The 19440-nt window shown below is 40.0% G+C and overlaps 1 protein-coding gene across 2 annotated transcripts in view; it reads right to left on the bottom strand.

Moving 5' to 3' along the window:
- si:zfos-2326c3.2 (misshapen-like kinase 1) overlaps positions 1 to 12187 on the bottom strand; it is a 64319-nt gene extending 52132 nt beyond the window's left edge. For both annotated transcript variants that reach the window (XM_042418446.1, XM_042418448.1), the window contains exons 1-2: positions 11957 to 12187; positions 10508 to 10573 (exon numbers count right to left, since the gene is read on the bottom strand). In XM_042418446.1, the coding sequence (XP_042274380.1) occupies positions 10508 to 10573; positions 11957 to 12013 (123 nt within the window). In that variant the 5' untranslated portion in view covers positions 12014 to 12187. The remainder of the gene's footprint in view (positions 1 to 10507; positions 10574 to 11956) is intronic.
- Positions 12188 to 19440: the final 7253 nt, after the last annotated feature.

Below are 19440 nucleotides of genomic sequence, written 5' to 3'. Positions count from 1 at the left end.
GGGTGAAGCTGTATCATGATTCTCCAACTAGGTTTTGCTTATGTCAGTTCACCAAGTCAACGGTTACTGCAGGGAGATCGGGGGGGGAAAATTGGGAACATGGGAAATAGGCTGGACATCTGTGGCAAATATGTAAAGGAAGTGAGAGGAAAGTTAACAGAATGTAAGATATGTCACAGATATTATCATACTATATGTGCCTTAGTTGGAGCATTCTGGGTCAAAGTTATGAAAGTCCAAAGTGGATGGTTTGGTTCAGCAGTCACTATGACTTCAGACTTATGTTTACTGGATGACTCAAGTACAAAATATATTAAAATGTGCATTTTCAATTATCATGGTGGGTATGATTAGCCTCCAAAATTATTGTAAAGATGCTGGAGCATTCTGTAGCTTGACCGGGTCTCTCAACTTTGTATGTGCTGTTTATTTTCATTAATCCATTATGTTCTACAACATGTTTTGTAATAATGACTACTCCAGAGAAGCTGAAATGATGTAAGGATCTACTTGCTGTCCTGTACCAACCCTTTCTTTTAAACCAATAAAAACTGACCACTACTGGCTCTGGGTCTCTGTTTGTTTATTTGTACTGTGCACACACAAGCATGCAGGTGATGTGATACACAGTCCTGTTAATGGTTTCACACTTTTTCACTGATCAAGAATCAGCGGTGATGATGTGCAAAGAACCGCAGTAATGTGCTAAAAATAAAAGGAGGTCTGCAAGCTAGCAAACAAGAATGTAAACAACACATAACTTAAAATTTTGCAAATGTCTGCAATGAGGACAAAATATTTGTCAGACCTCAAGGACACACACAATTTGTTTTATTAACACCGAATGTAAACGAAACTTTGTTGACCAGAAACCCCCACAGGGAACATTTTAAATGCCAAAACAATAAAAACAATAACTGGACTAGTCATATGAGGACATGAAACCAAATGCAGGGTTTCCCCTGTCTGATCAAAGCCACTGATGATGCAAATCCAGCTGGGTCAATATGAACTTTAAACTAACTTGTTTTTGATGCAGACTCTTGGGTAAAACGTGTGTCCAACGGGTGATTATGAAACTTGACTTCACCCACAGTGCAGTGCTTAGTTGGGTTTTTTTTTCACACCTGATTGAAAAAAAAGTCTCGACTTTTTCCAACTTGTAAAAACTCAACTCAATCAACTGCTGAGCTCAGACAGATCCTGACACATCTCATATCGTTATTAATGTAGCTACTAAACAAAGGTACAAATCATCTCACTTTGTAAAAATGTGGCCTTTGCTGTGTGATGTGTAGAAAACCACCACTACTCTTTCTCTTCTGAAATTAGTAGAGGTGGCCTTTATTTCAGGGGAAGCTGAGAGCCTCCGCTGTAAAACCCTGCAGGAAACCATGAAATGTATCCATGACACTATGAAGAGAAGAGTGTTGGTGGATGTAAGTAATAGTGCATCCTCAGTTGAGACTACTGTATTTATAAATGGGTGTGCAATGTTTGAAGTCTTACCCGGAATTAATGTGAATAAATGCCCCTAGAATTAAAGGGTAGAGAAATTCATAAAACCTGTGGCATGTCTTGACAGGCTTAACAATAAAGTTTATTGAAAATGTTGCTGAACCAGCAGCCATGAAACAGACTCCTTGACAGATAACAACCTGGCTGATGTTCCTCTCATACAATATATATTAGCCTACACTTTTATATTGGATGTGAGTTACACTGTGTCAGGCTCACTGACCCTTATTCATTCTGGCTATGATTTCTGTCCCCATGTAGAGGACATCGTCTCCATAATTGCAAAGAATTGTGGCACACAGGCAGCCACTGGCCTGACTGTGATAAATAAGGAAATGGCTTTCCTGTCCCTTCAGACTCAATGGTGTCTGCTAACTGTGCTGCCAACACAACTTACAAACGCCCAATATTCGACTCTCAGCTGGGCTACTTATTAACAATATGCAGCCCTGACAGACACACACACACACATACACACACACACAAAGGGCTCTCTGCTCTCCACCAGAATTAATTGGAGGAAGCTTGTGCACTTTTTGACATTGAAGTCCAATGCATCTCACACACAGACTCATGCATGTTATGACGCTGTAAAGTGCTAGGAATCAAACGTGTACACAAATAAATCCAGATACAAACGGTTTTTCCATTCATGTTGGTCACATGTTTGTCTGACACACACACACACACACACACACACAGGGAGAGAGTGGCAGAATAAGGAAACACACAAATATTGTGTCAGTGAAAAGGTTACAATAATATATTCATACATATGCTAATTAAATTCAATAGAGACATTTATAATGCAGACAGCAAGTGGACAAATGAGAGAAACACTCTTAATGTAACTCTCTGCTAGTCTCCGAGTTTCTGTCTCACCCCTCTCTCCCTGTCTCACTCTCATCTCCCTCTTGTGTCTATCTATTCGTCCCCTACAGAACAGCATGTACAGAAAGTTACATATGTGTGCTTCGTGCTCGGATGGACTGCATCACCCATCAAGTCACCGCAACAAACTCAAAGGACGAATGGTGCTATTTTAAGGCTGTGTGTATGAATCTGTTGTTGTCAGATCGTACACATCTAAAACAAGCCATTTCTATTTTTTTATATCCTGTTTACATGTGCCCTTCACTGACTGGCACTACAGCGTCAAAAAGGCTTGACTGGTTTCCATTCTATCAAGTATAATGCTGCAAATAGCTCAGTGGTAACTCACTCACTCTACCCCACTGTCATGTGAGGAGAGCTGAGAAAATGAAGTGGCTCCTACCATGTCTGTATGTGTGCTAGTCAGTCAACAAAGACGTGCTGATGACTCGGAGAAGACCGATCTTGTTTTGTGTCAGTGTGATTTGAATTCATTGTTTGAGGTGGGTTCATTTAGCACACGATATAGATTACAACAATTTAAAACAAACACAATTCACTCATTATCACGGTGAATCTTCATAATCTGATGATTAACAACACTGATAAATCCACTGATATCAGCTTATCACACTCAATATATCATCAATGGCTGATAAACAACAAGAAACTGCAGTGCAGGAATGCCAAAATATGTTTGAGGTAATTTAGAAACAGTGTCACTATTATTGTCATATTGAGGTCACAGTTTAAATTAAACCTGCATTAATTGATTTTCTTCGCCACATCTGGGCAGCAGAACAGGCAATCAACAACGACAGCTGCAACAATTAGTTGATTAATTGATCAACAGAAAATTAATCGGCTTCTCAAATGTGAGGATTTTGTGGTTTTGTCTTCTGTGATGGTTAACTGAGCATCTTTGGGTTTTGGCTTGTTGGTCGGACAAAACAAGACATCTGAAGACGTCACCTTGAGCTGTGTGAAATTACAATGGGCAATTTTCACTAGTTTCTTACATTTTATAGACAAAACAACTAATTAGTTCATCAGAAAAATATTTAGCAGATTAATCAATGCATCCAACAGACACATAGTTCCATTAGCATTTATTTGGACTAAGTCCAGTGTTCACTCTCCTTCAAGCTCCGTTATGGATTCTACCAACTCTGACGGGAAATATCTAGTTCTTTTCGCAATACCAGCTTGTCTGCTGCTGGGCAGATAACATAAAGTCAGTTTTTAGAGCTTATTCACCTAAAAAAAAAAACTCTTCAACTTCCTTTCCAGATGAAGCTGTAAAGGAAGTTGAAGAGTGCAGTGAGGCTGAACCAAAAGCAGCTAAAATGCTGTATAGAGCTAAGAGGAACAGCTAGGAAGGGTGGTAATTCTCTGTGGGTTCGTCACTACACATGACACCTGTCACATTACACACATTTAATGGGTTGTTAATAATCGATTGTTAATAGCAAAATATTAACTGGTGCAGCTTTAAAAAAACTAATAGGGGAACTCCACCAATTTTACACAATGAGATCAGTTTATTTATCTTGAGGAGAATTATTCAACACGAGAAAAGAGTTGTATGTCTTCTTTGGCTCTGGAGGAGGTTTCTAAAGTTTGAGGAAAACTTCCCTGATGATGCCATCATGGTTACAGTATCTCAGTATCTGGGTGATGTAGGGTGCAGCAATTTTGCAGCTTAAACACATTTATGTACTACTGGAAATTGCTCGAGTGCTATTTTAATTGTAGTTTGAGCAGGTACAATAAGGAGGTCAGTCACATCTGAGGTTATTTTAACACACACACACACACACACACACACGAGTAATCAAACCAGAGCTCCAAGCCTCATGGGGGGCTGCTTTCCCCTTTTCTCTCTAGCTTTCATCCATCTCTTTCCCTCTTCCTTCCTCCCCTCCTCTCTGTCTTTCACCTCTGCCTTCCTTCCTTTGCCCTCACTCGCTCTCTGTCACTTTCCTCTCTCTCCTTTGTCTTTCTCTCACTCTCTTTCTCTTACATCTCCAACAAACACAAACACAACAACTCTGCAACATGTTGGAGGACGTTTCCTGTTTGTCTCTGTGTCTCTTTCTGTCTTTTCTCAGTTCAGCCCCCCGCCCACCCTTGCTTAACTTCGGAACAAAGACCGTTATTTCAAAATTATATATCCTACCATGTCGATCATCCAAATTTGAATAATGTGTTAGAGTGTAATATGGGAATACTTTGCACAGCTGAGCAGTCAATTTCTCAGTATGAAGCAGAAACTTAATATTTTTAATACAGCCCAATACTCAGTGGAAGACAGTTCGACAAAACGGATAAGACAGACCAAAAACACACAAAGAAGCCCTCTGAGTTGGTCTAAATCTACATTTGGAGACATTTTTAACATTTTGGTCAGCAGATCAGTTAACATGAGTAATGTACGAAGTATGATATGTGGGTCACAGAAAGGGAAGTGACGCTACTGAAACCAGAAAAAATTGAGGAAGTGTAAGTGATTCACTCTGGGAATTGCATTACAGCCAGCTGTTTTATGGCTGTGCAAAGTCCATGATGTTTCGCCATGGTGTCACAGTAGAGATGTGTTAACTGTGGTTAACTGTGGCATGACTAGGAAGATCAAATACAAGCGCTGTGATGGAGAAAACATAGTGTGCTTTGACCCTTTTATTTGCTTTATATTAGTTGTATTAGTTAACCATGCAAGTCAATAAATAGACAAATATAGAGAAGCACAAATATTCAAAGTAGTTTAATTCTTTCACAGTAACTGTCAGTAACAATTTAGTCCTGAAGTTAGTCGTTCTTATTAGTCGTTTTTAACTTTACTCAAATGAGCAAAGAGTTGCATCAGCAGTGCCCATAGCGCTCAGCTTTAGTGTAGTTTGACATTTTCACATCCTAACAAACACACACACACACACACACACACACACACACACACACACACACACACACACACACACAGGGCGTTTCCCTGTTTGCAAAAGGAACTTCCCTTCCCTGCAAGCCACTGCTGTAGAGTCATCTGTGCGTGTGTGCGTGTGTGCGTGTGTGCGAGTGATGACTAGATGACTAGATTGTGGTTGAGCATGCAGTGTATTCTTCATGGTGATCTAGAACTAAGTATGTACAATAAAGCAACTCACAATGTGTTTATTTGAAAAGTTTATCAGTTGAAGTGACTACTGTGTGTCACCTATTGTGCTGCAGTTGTTCAGGATCCAAAGCCACTTTCCTCTTAGGCAGAAATATGCATGTGCCTTGTACAGTTTATATATTATAATACACCTTTTGTGCCCTTAAGACAGAGAAATCTGTCAATAACAATGGCAAAATTCCAAGATATTCCTGTTAAGTTGTTTACTCACATTTTCTAAGAAGCCAACTCTTTCAGATTGTCTGGGTTGTTCTGTCCTGAGGCAACAAAACTACTGCAGGCATACAACTACCATGTGACTACTACTGCACATAATACATCCTTTAATACTAATGTGCATGTGTGTGTGTGTGTTCTGCATCTGTTGGACATGGATGATTGTGTCCCTGTGTGCACGTGTTTTGGACACTAAAGAGAAGAAGCAAGTTAGCTATGTTGAACGAATGAGGAGAGCAGAGGAGTTGAGTTCAGGGTTTTGACGGGATAGGAGTGGAAATCATGAGAAATTAGAGGAGAAAAGCTTGGTTGAGATTATCTTGTCAAGGCTGAACCACTTTTCCCTTTTTCCAGGCACTTTTTTTTTTTCTTACCTACATTTATAGCACATGAAGCTATGCCAAATTTTAATTGGTATTCTCAAAATCTCCCAGCTCCCAAGGTACAGCCTTCCATTTTTCCCAGAACTATATGGGTGGAGTTTGCAGAGCATTTATTTAGACTGCAAGCATACACTGAACACCGCTAGTAATAATATTATTACTGGGGTTGGGAATTTATTCAATATTAACAACAAAATACACTTATAGACAACTTTCAGAAATCCGACAAAGAGAGTGCGATTGTTTTTGTTATTTGATATGTACTATAGCAGACAAATACCAAGGAAAAAAAAAACGTATCCTCTCTGCTTTGGAAGTGGGTGTCTTGCCTTTCTCGTTTCATTATGATGTCTCAATCTATACAGTGGCTTTTTAGGGTGTTTTCAAACCTGCGTCGTTTAGTCTGTTTGAATTGGACTCTTGTTGGTTTTCCCCCTTAGTACGACTTATTTGGGCAGATCTACACACAGCAATCATACTCAAGTGCTGACCAAAACAACTGCAGCAAGACCTGTTACAGGAAGTGCTCTCCGTCTGGTTACAAATTCTGGAGCAGTTCATTTGTGCTCAATCTGACCCAACTACAAGGCGTCCTCTGAAAGTTTCAGCTGAGCTGCTCCTGTAACAGGGTGTGCTTTGCATACTGGGGTACAGCTAGAAGCTGCAATGACTAGCAACCTGGACTAGCAACAAAGTGTGTTGCCTTGATTGATATTTGTGCAGAGGACCTTCTTCCTGGGTTTACGTTCTTGCTCTCACCCCAGACACATCTGACCAATGAGTGCAGTGAACATTCTCAAGTGGCTTTTAGGTTCACTTGACATTTTTCCTGTATGAAAAGAAAGCAAGCCAAGGGGAAAATGTAGCAAGTTTACCAGCTCATCCACTGATTTGGACCAGAGCAAACTAACTTAATGTGCTATTGCTCTCATTTCTATAATTATCACAGTTCTTAGGATGTGTGGAAATGCAACAACATATGCACTGAGGATTCTCTGGAGTTCCTGAGTAGTTCCTGACTTTTCAGCTCCCGAGGCAATTTGGATGAAGAGGCCTAATTGTTTTCTCCAGCCCTCTATACTCTAAATCTTCTCTAACTGTGTCTGTTTTTGCATGTCAGAAAATCATGGCTGCTGACCAGGAGTCCATTCCATTGCATTAAAATGAGGCTAACAGGGCTCACTTTCCTCTAGTGTCAGTTCTCTGCCAGGGAACTAACAACACAACAATGCTTCACTGACACTGTGGTCTGATTGCCATGATATCAGAAAACTGACTGACGATTAGTTGATCAAAAAATCTGCCACCAGTTCCAATGCATCATGAGTCATGGTAAAATTTGACAATCGCAAAATCAACTCCTGATGTTAAACACAGGTCAGCGGCTTTAACTTTGAGCAGAACTAATTGGCAACATAACCCAAGTTGGACTACAAATAATTTCCACAAACAACAGACAGCGGATCACAGTGGTTTACAGCAGGGACTACACCAAACTGCATTACTGTACGCATATAAACATTGTTATCCATCTCCCTCCTCTGCCCTTTCTTCCTCGACTCAACTCTTTCTTTTTCAAAGTTCCACCGTATGAGCTTGAATTTGCAAGATCCTGTCATGCCTCACCTGCCCTCTGTCCTCACTGAGTTTCCCTCCTCTAAGGATCACCCCATTTGTGTGATTTGACTGTCCTATGTCTAACCCTGCTTAATCCTACCGTAACCGTAAGCCTGTTAATTAACTGCCTTTCAAAAAAACAGCCATTTGTCCTGCTTTTGTTTACCTGCTGCTAGCATATTTACAAAAATAACTTAACATGACCAAACTATTCGTAACCACCAAAAATAAGGAAATAAAAAATTAAAAATATGTTTTGCTGTTCTACAGAGTTAGTTGGAAACACATTTAAACAGTGAGCTCAGCAGTTCTGTAAGTGTGAAACCAACTTCAAAAGGGACTTCCTATCCCCATGGCAGCATGCTGTACGTGCAGTGTGTTCACACTTAATAATTCCCAGAGTCCTCTCACAATGCTGGGACTTAGGAACCTGTAATCCCCTGACATTTAGGCATGGTATACGTCAATCATCTTCTGACCTGTTTCTGTGATAGTGACACGTCATAGGAGTGTTCATAACTTCCCTCTGTCGTTCTATCTTGTTTTGTAACTTGCATTTCATTAATATAATGACGCTTTAGGATTACAAGTAAGATCCCATCAGCTGGCTTTCCAGCTAATTTTAAATGTGTAAATGCTTGAAATGTGGTGTAATGAAAACGCAACACATATATAAATAAACAGAGGAAGATCCCAGATGCTTTGTCAGCATCTCCTGCATTCACGTCAATCTACAACCAAGTGTTTTTTTAAGGGATTGTGTGTGTGTGTGTGTGTGTGTGTGTGTGTGTGCGTGTGTGCGTGTGTGCGTGTGTGCGCAGCACAAGTCATTGTTCTATAGGCCCTGTTCCTGTCCTGGTTTCCCATGATAGGAGCAACTGTATGTCTGAAATACACACAAAGACAATCACTCTTAGAAAGTGTCTTTCAAGTGTACATGTGGAAACAGATCAACCCAGTCCTGATTGAGGTCCAGGTCATTCTCCTGTTAGAATTACACACTATCATCACAACTTTGCCTATAGCAAGTCTCAAAAGGCTGTGAATGCATTGTAAATATTATACCAACATGTAGAATGCCTAACCCATAACCCATAAGTATTAATTGATTAGTTAGGACACTTAGGTCTTCAAGGGCAACACAACCAGCACTTGTTATTAACTGCTTTTTAATCATTCCAATGCAGCACTTTAAATCAGTGATGCTTCAGGTAGGCCTGCGGGGTGATTTGAGAAGGCAGTACCCAGCAAGGAGGAGTGTTTTTATGTCTGTCATTTCATTCTCTCTGATCCTCAAATTCTCTGTAAGCTGCATTATCTCGTTTATGGACGCTTCACATGACAAACATCAGAATCATCACTGTAAATGACCCTGAATAAGACCGCCTACCATTCATCCACAACTGGAGGTCCTGGCTTGTTAAAACATCAATGAATGTGAGTCACAGGATGAAATTTGTAAATCTCTACCCTTGTGTAAAAGCAGCCTGTGTCAGGGCAAACACAGGCCTCACTGTCCTGTACCATCTTTTGCAACATTTCCTCTTTCAGGAAATCAAGTGGCAATCGAGGCACACACCCACCTTCTGCCTCACACACATTTCTGAGGGCCACACATGGACTTATTCACTCTTTAACCTCCACCTCAATTCTACCCTAGCCTTAAAGCAATGCAAGCACGTAAAAGTCGCTTATTCTGACAAATTAGCATGAATTAGCTACGAAGCACAAGCGGACCAAAACAGTGACTGTGGGAACACATCAAAGACAGCTATCAGACTACATGATCAACTAAGAGGCCTGAATTTACACCTGCTGGAGACGTCTTGTGCTGCAAGAAAAACAACTCTCGTCCTTTACAAGTTTGCAACTCCTCTTCCATTATTCATTTTGGATTGAAGCAATTTCTAATTATTGACTGTATAAACATGTCTTTTTGTCTTCTCTTAAACATATTTGTTATGTTATTGGTACCATTGTAAAACTTAATAAGGCAGCAAAACGATGATGTCGGGAGGTCTCAGAGTTTGATGATACTACTAAAAAAATAAAAAAGACAGTCGTGTCATTTTAAATCGAACTGTTAAACAAAATCTAAAACTGATTGAGGGCCTGTTTTATTCATGCACAGAAATGAAACTAGTCCATATACTGTAGATATAGTAACATGCAGGTTGTGGTGTAGAGAAGGCATGTGAACATGTTTTGCACTGAGGGCTCAACCAGCTGCACCATTCTAAATAAGACTAAACACCTCCGGTAACCACAAACCACTTATACACAAACAGATATTGCGATAAGGAAGTGAGCCCCACCCAGGGCATTTAAAAGATGCTGCAGATGCTGTAGATGCTGTGTGTGTGTGTGTGTGCTCTGTCTGTAAGAGGTACAGGATATTTCAGTCAACATCAAGTTTCTTCTTAACTGGAAGTAGCTCTAGTAAATAAGCCAGAAGTGACGCATCAGATATTGCAAACTGCTGTGTGTCTACATGTGTCATGACAGCTGGTGGCTCTTGGCTCGTGATGTGCACGGGCAACTTTTAGTATCTAACTTACTGCCAGCGATAATCTATGCAAAGAGTGTTTAGATGGAAATATGACAATACAGGTCAGTGTGTTTGTATCAGTATCACAGTGGGCAAGTGTGTTTACATTCTGCAGGTTTGCAGCAGTGTTGGAAATGGAAAATAGGGGGAGAAAAGCAACATGGGAGTCGACCTGCTTACCTTGTACACCTGACCGTAGGTTCCATTGCCTACAACTTCCACCAACTCAAAGATACCTGCTGGATCCTGGAGAAAAACATAACATGGTCAAGAAAAAGAAACAAGAAGAGAGAAGTATTGGACTAGAGTGATGTGAAAGGAGAGTTGGGTCAAATGAAAAGCAGATTTTAACTCAGTCAGAGGTACTAAGGGTCAGTGGTGGAAAGTTACTAAGTACATTACCTCAACTACTGTATTTAAATACAATGATCCAATATTTCACCAAATAAAAGATTAGAGGAAAAGTCCAAAAACTGAAAACGGATTTGTGTATCAGAGCTTTGTTTTTTCTTCTTTCCTCTCCCATTAATCATCTCACGACCCCTCAGATCTATCTGGTGACCCTTTGGAGGGGCCCAACGCCTAGGTTGGGAAGTGTATATAAAGTAGTTGAAACTAGCTCCACCTCCAGCAGCTACAACAGTAACATGCTGCTCTAACACTGATGCTTCAGTATTAATAATCTAATGATGTCATATATAATAATATATTAGTTGGAGGCACCAAACCACTACTTTTACTGCAATACTTTGACTACATTTTGCTGCTAATACTTTGGTACTTTTACTTAAGATTTGCCATGCACAACTTTTACTTGTAATTGAGCATTTTTACATTGCTGTATTGGTACTTTTACTTAAGTAAAGGATCTGAGTACTTCTTCCACCACTGCTAAAGGCAAATGGAGAAGAACAATGCAGTGTTATGCTAGGATGGGGACTGAGGAAATGGGACTGCAGATGTGAATAACATAATGAGCTACAAGGAATTAAAATTCGGTTTGAAAATCATTTAAAAGTCACTGTATATTTCCTTTTATAAGGCATGACATTAGTGACTAATAGGAATATAATCATTTTAAGAGATAAGTGCTACTTGTTAACCATAAACACTCTTGCGTCACACTTATAGAAATATTGCAATGACCAAGAAAGAGGGAAAATGCCATACATTTGCATAAGACACACTGTAAGAGTTAGAATAGTGTGAATTAGGTTAAAACAACACTGTGCCACTCAGTAAAAATGTCTTTTTTCTGTCAATAAATACACTCAGTTTATGTTAGTGGCCTTTCTTAATGTCCACTACTTGTTGCATGTCAGCTTTTCAGTAAGTCAGCCAAAGAAAAGTCCTGTGTGTAAACACTGTAGCTTGTAAACTTCCACCAAACAGGATACAGTGCGGACAGAAAGCATTATGTTACAGGACAGTCTGTAAGACACTCACATACCAAGTTAGCACACAATAAAGTTTCTTTAACAGTATATAAAATCAGTGCCGACCGCTAGACAAAATAAAACAAACCCCTGACTGCTTAAATTACCGTTAAGTTTCAAGCGACACCCACCACATCCTACAATGTTTACTCAAACATTTCATTAAACAGGCAGACAGCATTTCACTACTTACTCGTAATGCAGCAAGGTCTATGCTGTCCAAACTTCGAGTGGTGTTTTCTCTCGACATTGCTGTCAATAATGTTGTCAGCGGGTTAATATTTGTAGTCAAGACATGGACGGTCAGATTTCCTCCTCTACTAGCGTTGACTAACTAACGGCTCTCTCTCTGCTCTGTTCCATTCTGAAGTTTTAGCTAGCAGCGTCAAGCTAGCATACGCCACTCACTTCACTTCCGGGGACACCTTTCAGAATAATTATCAGCAGCGGCTATAGCAGGGGTTCTCAAAGTCGGGTCAGGGATCCCTGAGGGAGTTCCAGGGGGTCCCCATCAAAAAGGGGAATAATTTATTTTCACTATAATTCCATCCATTAATAACACAATGACAGAATTACTATTTGGGTCATGAGTTTCATACACCTCTTGTAATAAAACATCTAAAAGCAAAAATCTTATCAGAAGGGGGTCCGTGGTCTAATTTGTGTCAGTTTAGGATTCCTTGAATGACTGCTCCATACATTTTTTTCTATTTCATTGAGGATGCAAAATTATTGAGGACACAGAAATATAATAGAAAGTAATCATATCAGAGCAGGTTTACATTTATGTATATTAAATGAGCATATAAGCGTGTAAATTCTCTAGTCCGTATACACACGTGTGTTTGAAAGTTGGCCCTTTGTGAATTTCAATTTCTTGGTTGTTTTTTTTTTTTTTTTAATTGTCTCAGGCCCAAGTCTCACTCTGACCACTTCTAAGCTTTAATCGTGAAATATCCGCTGCTTCCGCTCCGTTTGACTTGACACTCCTGAGTTTTGCTTCTGAGAAGTGACTTTTTTTCGTTGAGTGACTCAGAAAATTTGACAACCAAAGAGGCAAGGATGAACCTTTGTCTTCACGATATTTGCTTGCAAATGCAGCTTATTGAAAATGACTAAATGCAGCCTGCACAACAGTCTTTCCACGTGTGTACATGTGCGTGCGTGTGCGAGTGTTATTGTGAGGCACAGTCCTCAAGTTATTCTCAGGGAACTTCTCAGTCATCACTGTTCACGTTGCTAACACCACCTTAATGTTTCACAACCAAGCATATTACTTTAGTTTTCATTCTGTAGGAGAGACATTTTTTCTTATGATTGACGTTTTTATCATAAAAAGTTAAAAACAAACACCAGTGTTCACATATTAAAGATGACAGCAATGGTTTTAAAGGTGCAGTGTGCAGAATTTAGTGGCCTCTAGCTGAACGGGCTCGGCAGAAATGGAAAATAATATTCATTAATATGTTTTAATTGGTGTATAATCACCTGTAAATAAGAATTGTTGTGTTTTTGTTAGCTTAGAATGAGCCCTTTATATCTACACGGGGGCAGGTCCTCTTCAAGCCCCTAGGCTGTGAAGCCAATTTGACATAGTGGCCAAACTGTGTAATTACAACGTCACGTGATGTTATTTAGCCCAAAAAGACTTTTTCCCATAGACTTACATTGTGAAAGAGACGTCTGTAAATCAGTGGATAATTTTTTTGAGCATCACACTCCCCATGAAATGATTCGCCTTACTATCAGTTTGATCTGCTCAGTCCGATCACATTTCGAAAGTTTAGAAGAGCCGTATGATTTAATTGTTTTATCCCCATTCAAGTTAGCTGGAGGGCTAAACCGAAAGTTAGCCATCTCAGCCAGCGGAAGTCTCTAGTGAGCATGCTCTATGGGCCCAACAGATGCGGAAGCAATGCAGAAGAAGTTTAACTTTTTTGGCTTTATTCACCATTAAGCCATTTCATAGGAATTTCATAGGCTTTTGTAGGAATGAATAGGGCCCCGCCTCCCATGCTGTATCCAGTTCTCTTTCTACATCCATGGTCCTCTTCTACGGATCCAGCCATGTTGCACTGTCATGTTTTTACAGTGGCCCAGAATGAACAAACCAAACACTGGCTCTAGAGAGGGCCCTCTGCACTTTTCACAAGTTTCGTGGACACCATAGGTTCTCCTACACGCTTGGAAGGGGAGGGTGAGGGGTATTCAGTTGGTTGCAATCTGCAACCTCACCGCTAGATATCACTAAATCTTATACACTGCACCTTTAAACTGTGACATTCCCTTTAACAGTAGATATTTTGACATGTCACAGTAGGAAAAGCACAGGTGTAATTAATAACATTAATAATGGCTGAATTCCATTTAGCAGTCCTCGTTTCAGGGCCATGGTGTTGAACATGCTGGCTCACTGCCTTATGGCACACATAAAAAGGAACTGAGCCATGATTAATGTTATTAGTTACATCTGCTCTTTCCCTGCTTTGACACATCAAAATATTTGCTAGTCCACTGCGTAAAATCCAGCTCCAATAACCATTAATGAACTCAGCCATTTTCACAGCAGATATTTTGACTTGCCATGGCATGAAAAGGATAGGTGTTACTAATAACATCAGTGATGGCTGATTCAAGTGTGTCTCAGTAAGCCACGACAATGTGACAGTATGACAGTGAGCCAGCATGCACAATAACAGGACCCTGAAACAGAAGTAGCTAAATGAAATTCAGCCATTATTAATGTTATTATTTACGCCTGTGCTTTTCTTACTGTGAAATGTCAAAATGTCTTTTGTTACAAAGACTTTTCTACTTGCACCTCCACTATACACCTTTTCTCAACAGACTTGTTTGACTTGTCATACACAGGTTTAACATTTAAATGTACCGGTTGTACCAGAGACTTGATATATTGTGAATGCTGGTATGGCAATAGCACATCTAATTGGAATGAATCATTAATCCTATTAGTTGCACCTGTGCTTTTGCTGCTATAACAAGTCAAAATGTCCACTGCAAGAAAGGTCTATTAAGTATTGTAACCTGCATGACAGCCTGGCAACCAAAAATGGTTGCAAACGAAATGAAACAACAATGCACTATGACAAAAAATGCACTCAAGTGTCTACCTCTAGACATAACCCAATTCTGCCATTATGTTTTACCAATTTTAAATATAATTGTTTTATATGTAATTCTGTGAAATATACTGGAGAGACGGAGCTTGACATTCCAGTCTCCTGACTGAACCAGTGAGTCACAGTCAGCATGGTGAAATAAGGGTCATTATGTGGTGGGACACTGTGTGTGTGTGTGTGTGTTGGGCAGAAACAGAAAGAGCAAGACTATGCTAGAGTTGTGTGTGTTAGTGTGAGTGTAGGAGAATGAGAGACGATGGCAAGTGACTCTCTTGCACCCTCTGTATGTGTGTTTGTGTGTGTGTTAGTGAATGTGACAAATTAGAGAGTGAGAGAGGGGAGGGAAAGGGAGGGTGGCTGTGAGCGTGTAGTGTGTGTGAGTGCAGTTTGTGTCGCAGTGAAGAATGGTCTCTCTGTGGTCTCACACAGTGGCCCTGTTCACACCAGGGTCAGCTGCCTACACACACACACACACACACACACACACACACACACACACACACACACACACACACACACACACATTTCTGGACTCTTATCCAACCTAAACAAGACAACATTCTCAGAAACAATTGAATAAGAAAATTCCAGAGTGATAGAGGCTGTTTGTCTGTCTGTCTTTTTGTCCATATCGTCATAATTTCTTTCTTTCCATGTGTGTGCGTGTGTGTGTGAGAGAGAGAGAGTGTATATGCAGACAGGCAACATATAAGGTAGTTGACATTCCACTTATCTAAACCATTTCCTGAGGACACTTGCACACTCATAAATGCGCAAGCAAACATGTAGGCCTACACAGCAGTGATAAAAATATCAGATATCAGTGTTAGTACCTCGGAATAGAAGAGTAGGAGGTTCTTATTTTACTAGGAGAGGCAAAGCAATCGTTACTTTATTCTTCATTCAAACTTGACTCTAACTTAGAAAATAGTTTGCGTACAAGGGAAAAAATAAAAATAAATGTTATATTCAAGTGTCAGTGAAAGGCAATAGTGAAAAGAAAAGTTTGAAAAACAAGAGTCTGACAAAAGACTGAACAGGAAGGCTGGTCTTGCAGTTGGAACATTAAGACCTAAAAGCAGCCACCCCAGTCTTTGAGTTGATGATCGTACAGTACCAACACCAGTCTCAGATCATATGAGAGGTCAAGGACAGGCATCAGTTCAAGCAGACTGTACAGTAGATGACACAGTAGCTGACAAGTGATAAGTCTTCATATCAGTGTGAACCTTTTCTACCTACACCTGTTTGGACAAACAAAAACAGTCCCAAATATGTCCATGAGTAAGTAATTTCATCATTTATAAGGACTGCTTATTTATTCAGTACACTTAATAATAAGTGTATTGAATCATATTTTGAGAAGATCACTGTAAGACACCCCATATTGTTGTAAATCAGTAGAGATTGAAACTCATTGACTCTGATTCAAGTGCCTTTGACCAAGGCTTTTAACCCCCAACTGCTCCAATGTGGCTGCTCAGTAACGCAGAGATAATACTGTGTGTGCGCTGGACAGCTGCCAAGTGTGAATGTGCGGTAACTGTGAGTGTGAAGCAAGGTATTGCTGAATAAGAGCATTCATTCAGTTCACTCAGCAGGTAAAAAAGTTACTTTGTTTAGGCTAATTATATTTACATGTACAGATGCGTGACCAACTTAAGAAAAACCAACATAATGTGATTTGTTAAGGTGTTAAGGCCACAATGAGCCTTCAGAACAGCCTCAGTGCTCCTTAGAATAGCTTCTCTAAGTCTCTCAAAGTCTACTGGAGGGATGAAAAGCATTTCTCCAAACTATATTGATGGTGTTATGGAGCACTGTTTGACATGTTGGTCCAAAATATCACATACATGTTCAATTAAGTTGACATGTGGTGAAAGTGAAAGCCATAACAGCTCATTGAACCATTTAGTGACCCCTTGTGCCCTACGGATGGAATGTCAACCTGGAAATTTGCCACCTGTTGGATGCCAATACTGATATAAACCACACTACACCCTTTTCACTTGTCAAAAGACTGTGTGAAATCATAGCCTGATGCACACGTTGAAGGGGGGTGGAGTAAACCATGGCATCAATAATGACTGAAAATTAGGCTGAGGGAGAGAGACATTGAGATTGGAGAAACTCTTTGACACCAGGTAGTCAAAATGGCTCAACAGTGACCTAGTTCCGGCATGCCGGCATTCCAAACTTGTGACGGATGACGTACCCAAACCAGGACAAGTACCCAGGTTCAGAGAGCTGACATTGAGCCAAACATAATCTGAGTGTAGCTACTTGTAGGTGATTCTCAGCCCAAATTGACCCCACCTACCCAAAACTTGTAGCTTGTAACTTGTAACTTGGAGCTGTCTCAAGTTTGAGTCCTCCCATGCCAGACACTCAGTTAACTCTGACCCTTCAACCCAGCTGTCTTGGAGGGGATTTTTGCAGGGGGAGGTTGTAAAAGACACAAATAGTCAGAGGCATGGGGTTACAGAGTAGCTGGAAGTGGAGCAGCAGAACAGGCCCCATAGATGTATTGTGTGTTGTGTATAACACTATGATTTTTTTTATCTATATTTGTCAAGAAATCTATCCAAGAGATCCTTTAGAACCATCTACACATTGAAAATATAGTCCTCAAATGCTGTTAAAATAAAGTATTTAATCATCTAAAAACTTAATCTGTTCAAGAAATTTAGTTAAGTTAGTATTTAGTATTAGTAATTTAGTAAAGTAACACCTGTTGTTATCCACAGCAATGCTCTAATCAGGAAGTAAAACCCACAAGCCTCTGCTCCATGAAATCAGTTTTACTTCTAAATCTCCATTGAATCCTCATGCTTTGATTGCATTCAGAGTGGCATGCCAACCAGGGACAGTTAAATAGCAAGTGGTCTGCCTGCATGGGCCAATGGTGAGCCGCCACCAGAGATATTTCTTGCTAGCTTGGTACTCTTATGTTTCCTGGCCAGCATTCCACTTTTACATTATTAAATGATGTATTTATTCTGATTCCAATGCAAGGAATCATGAAGTAATGGAGTAATCATAAGCTAGCGAGTAATTGCTGGTGTAATTCGTCCACAGCACTTTTACATGCAGACCATGGTGGTCAGACAGAAGCAATATTTTAATGTTATTTTTTCCCTACAGGCTATGTCATAATTAATTTCAGGCTGGTGTTTTGAGACTGAATAGCTTTCACATTCACATAGACCACCTTCATATAGGAGGGGCGACTGCCAACCGTGAACACCAGAGCTTTCACAGTGCTGAATGCACTCAGTTTGATTCTGGCACTGTAGTGATGGTAGTGGTGCCTGAGAAAGCAACACATGGGTCACTTAAGAACCATAACAGTTTAACCTTATTTACAGTAGCAGTTACTGTATAGCAACATTCCCTCACATTAGGTGACATTCCTATGTTTTTATCCATCCAAGGACATTTGGTACTTAGTACAATAATACAAGAACAAGTACAACACACACACACACACAAACCACTCATCAGAAACCTGGCAGCTCAAACAGTTTTGGCTGGGAAAAAAAACCCATCATAGATCCTGCAGAGCTATACTGAAGTGATTCTGACAGGCTGGGTGAACACATCTCTTTATCTGTCTCTGTCTCCCTCAGTGTCTCTTTATCTCCTCTCTCTTCTCATGGAAGAGCCTCAGACAGAGGTTTACACTTTTATAGACACACAAATGCACTGACATTGAAAAAGAACATCATGTGACAGCGGTGACAGGATTTTTATTCTAAATGTAGCATAGTAGTACATGTCTACAATGGAGGCTGGATGATGAAGGAGCCTTGGAGGTTAGGAGGTCATGAACTGAACCTTTGGCCATCAATTTTTGACCAAATGAGGTTGCAAAGTTGTCATGTCATTTACATGGACCACTAAGACTCATACTGTGAAAACAGCCAAACATTTGGTAGTTCATGAGGCAACATGTGATTTCAGGATTTTCCCCACAATTAAAAGAGGGTCAAAACTAGAGAGTGATAGGCTTGAATCCTTCTACATGTAACTGTCATTCCATTGTTAAACATGATCTTTACTGGCAACTGCTACTGACTTTATTGATATGCATTGTAATGTTTCCCTCATAATCTATTGTTTCCCACCACACTGCTTTCCCTCTCATGCACCTGCTCACCACAAGAGAGCGCTGTTGCTTATGTTTGTATGTCACTCATGTCAAGGCTGACGTTACACTTCATCGTTCACTTTGAGGTCAGTCATATCAGAAAGGGGCTTTTATACAAATGTATGTTTGGGTGTCCAGTGATTTGTTTCTTTCCTTTTCATGCATCTGTCTAATTGTATGTTTTTCCAAACATGGAATAGCTTTTATAACCATAAAACAATTTTATTTTGAATCTTGCAACTCTTCAAACTCCATATCTCCATATTTCATCTTCTCCTGGCAGTCTGACCTTGAAACAAAGGCTTTCATGTTATTTCTGCCTGTTCAGCTGTTCTCAAGAAGAGCAAAAAGTTTTACATCGGACGTATAAACCATGTGTAGGTTATT

Source organism: Thunnus maccoyii, chromosome 8 (assembly GCF_910596095.1).
Source record: "Thunnus maccoyii chromosome 8, fThuMac1.1, whole genome shotgun sequence".
NCBI classification, from domain to species: domain Eukaryota; kingdom Metazoa; phylum Chordata; class Actinopteri; order Scombriformes; family Scombridae; genus Thunnus; species Thunnus maccoyii.
Note: the sequence above shows the minus strand (reverse complement) of the source record. Positions and strands in the feature narration are given on the sequence as shown.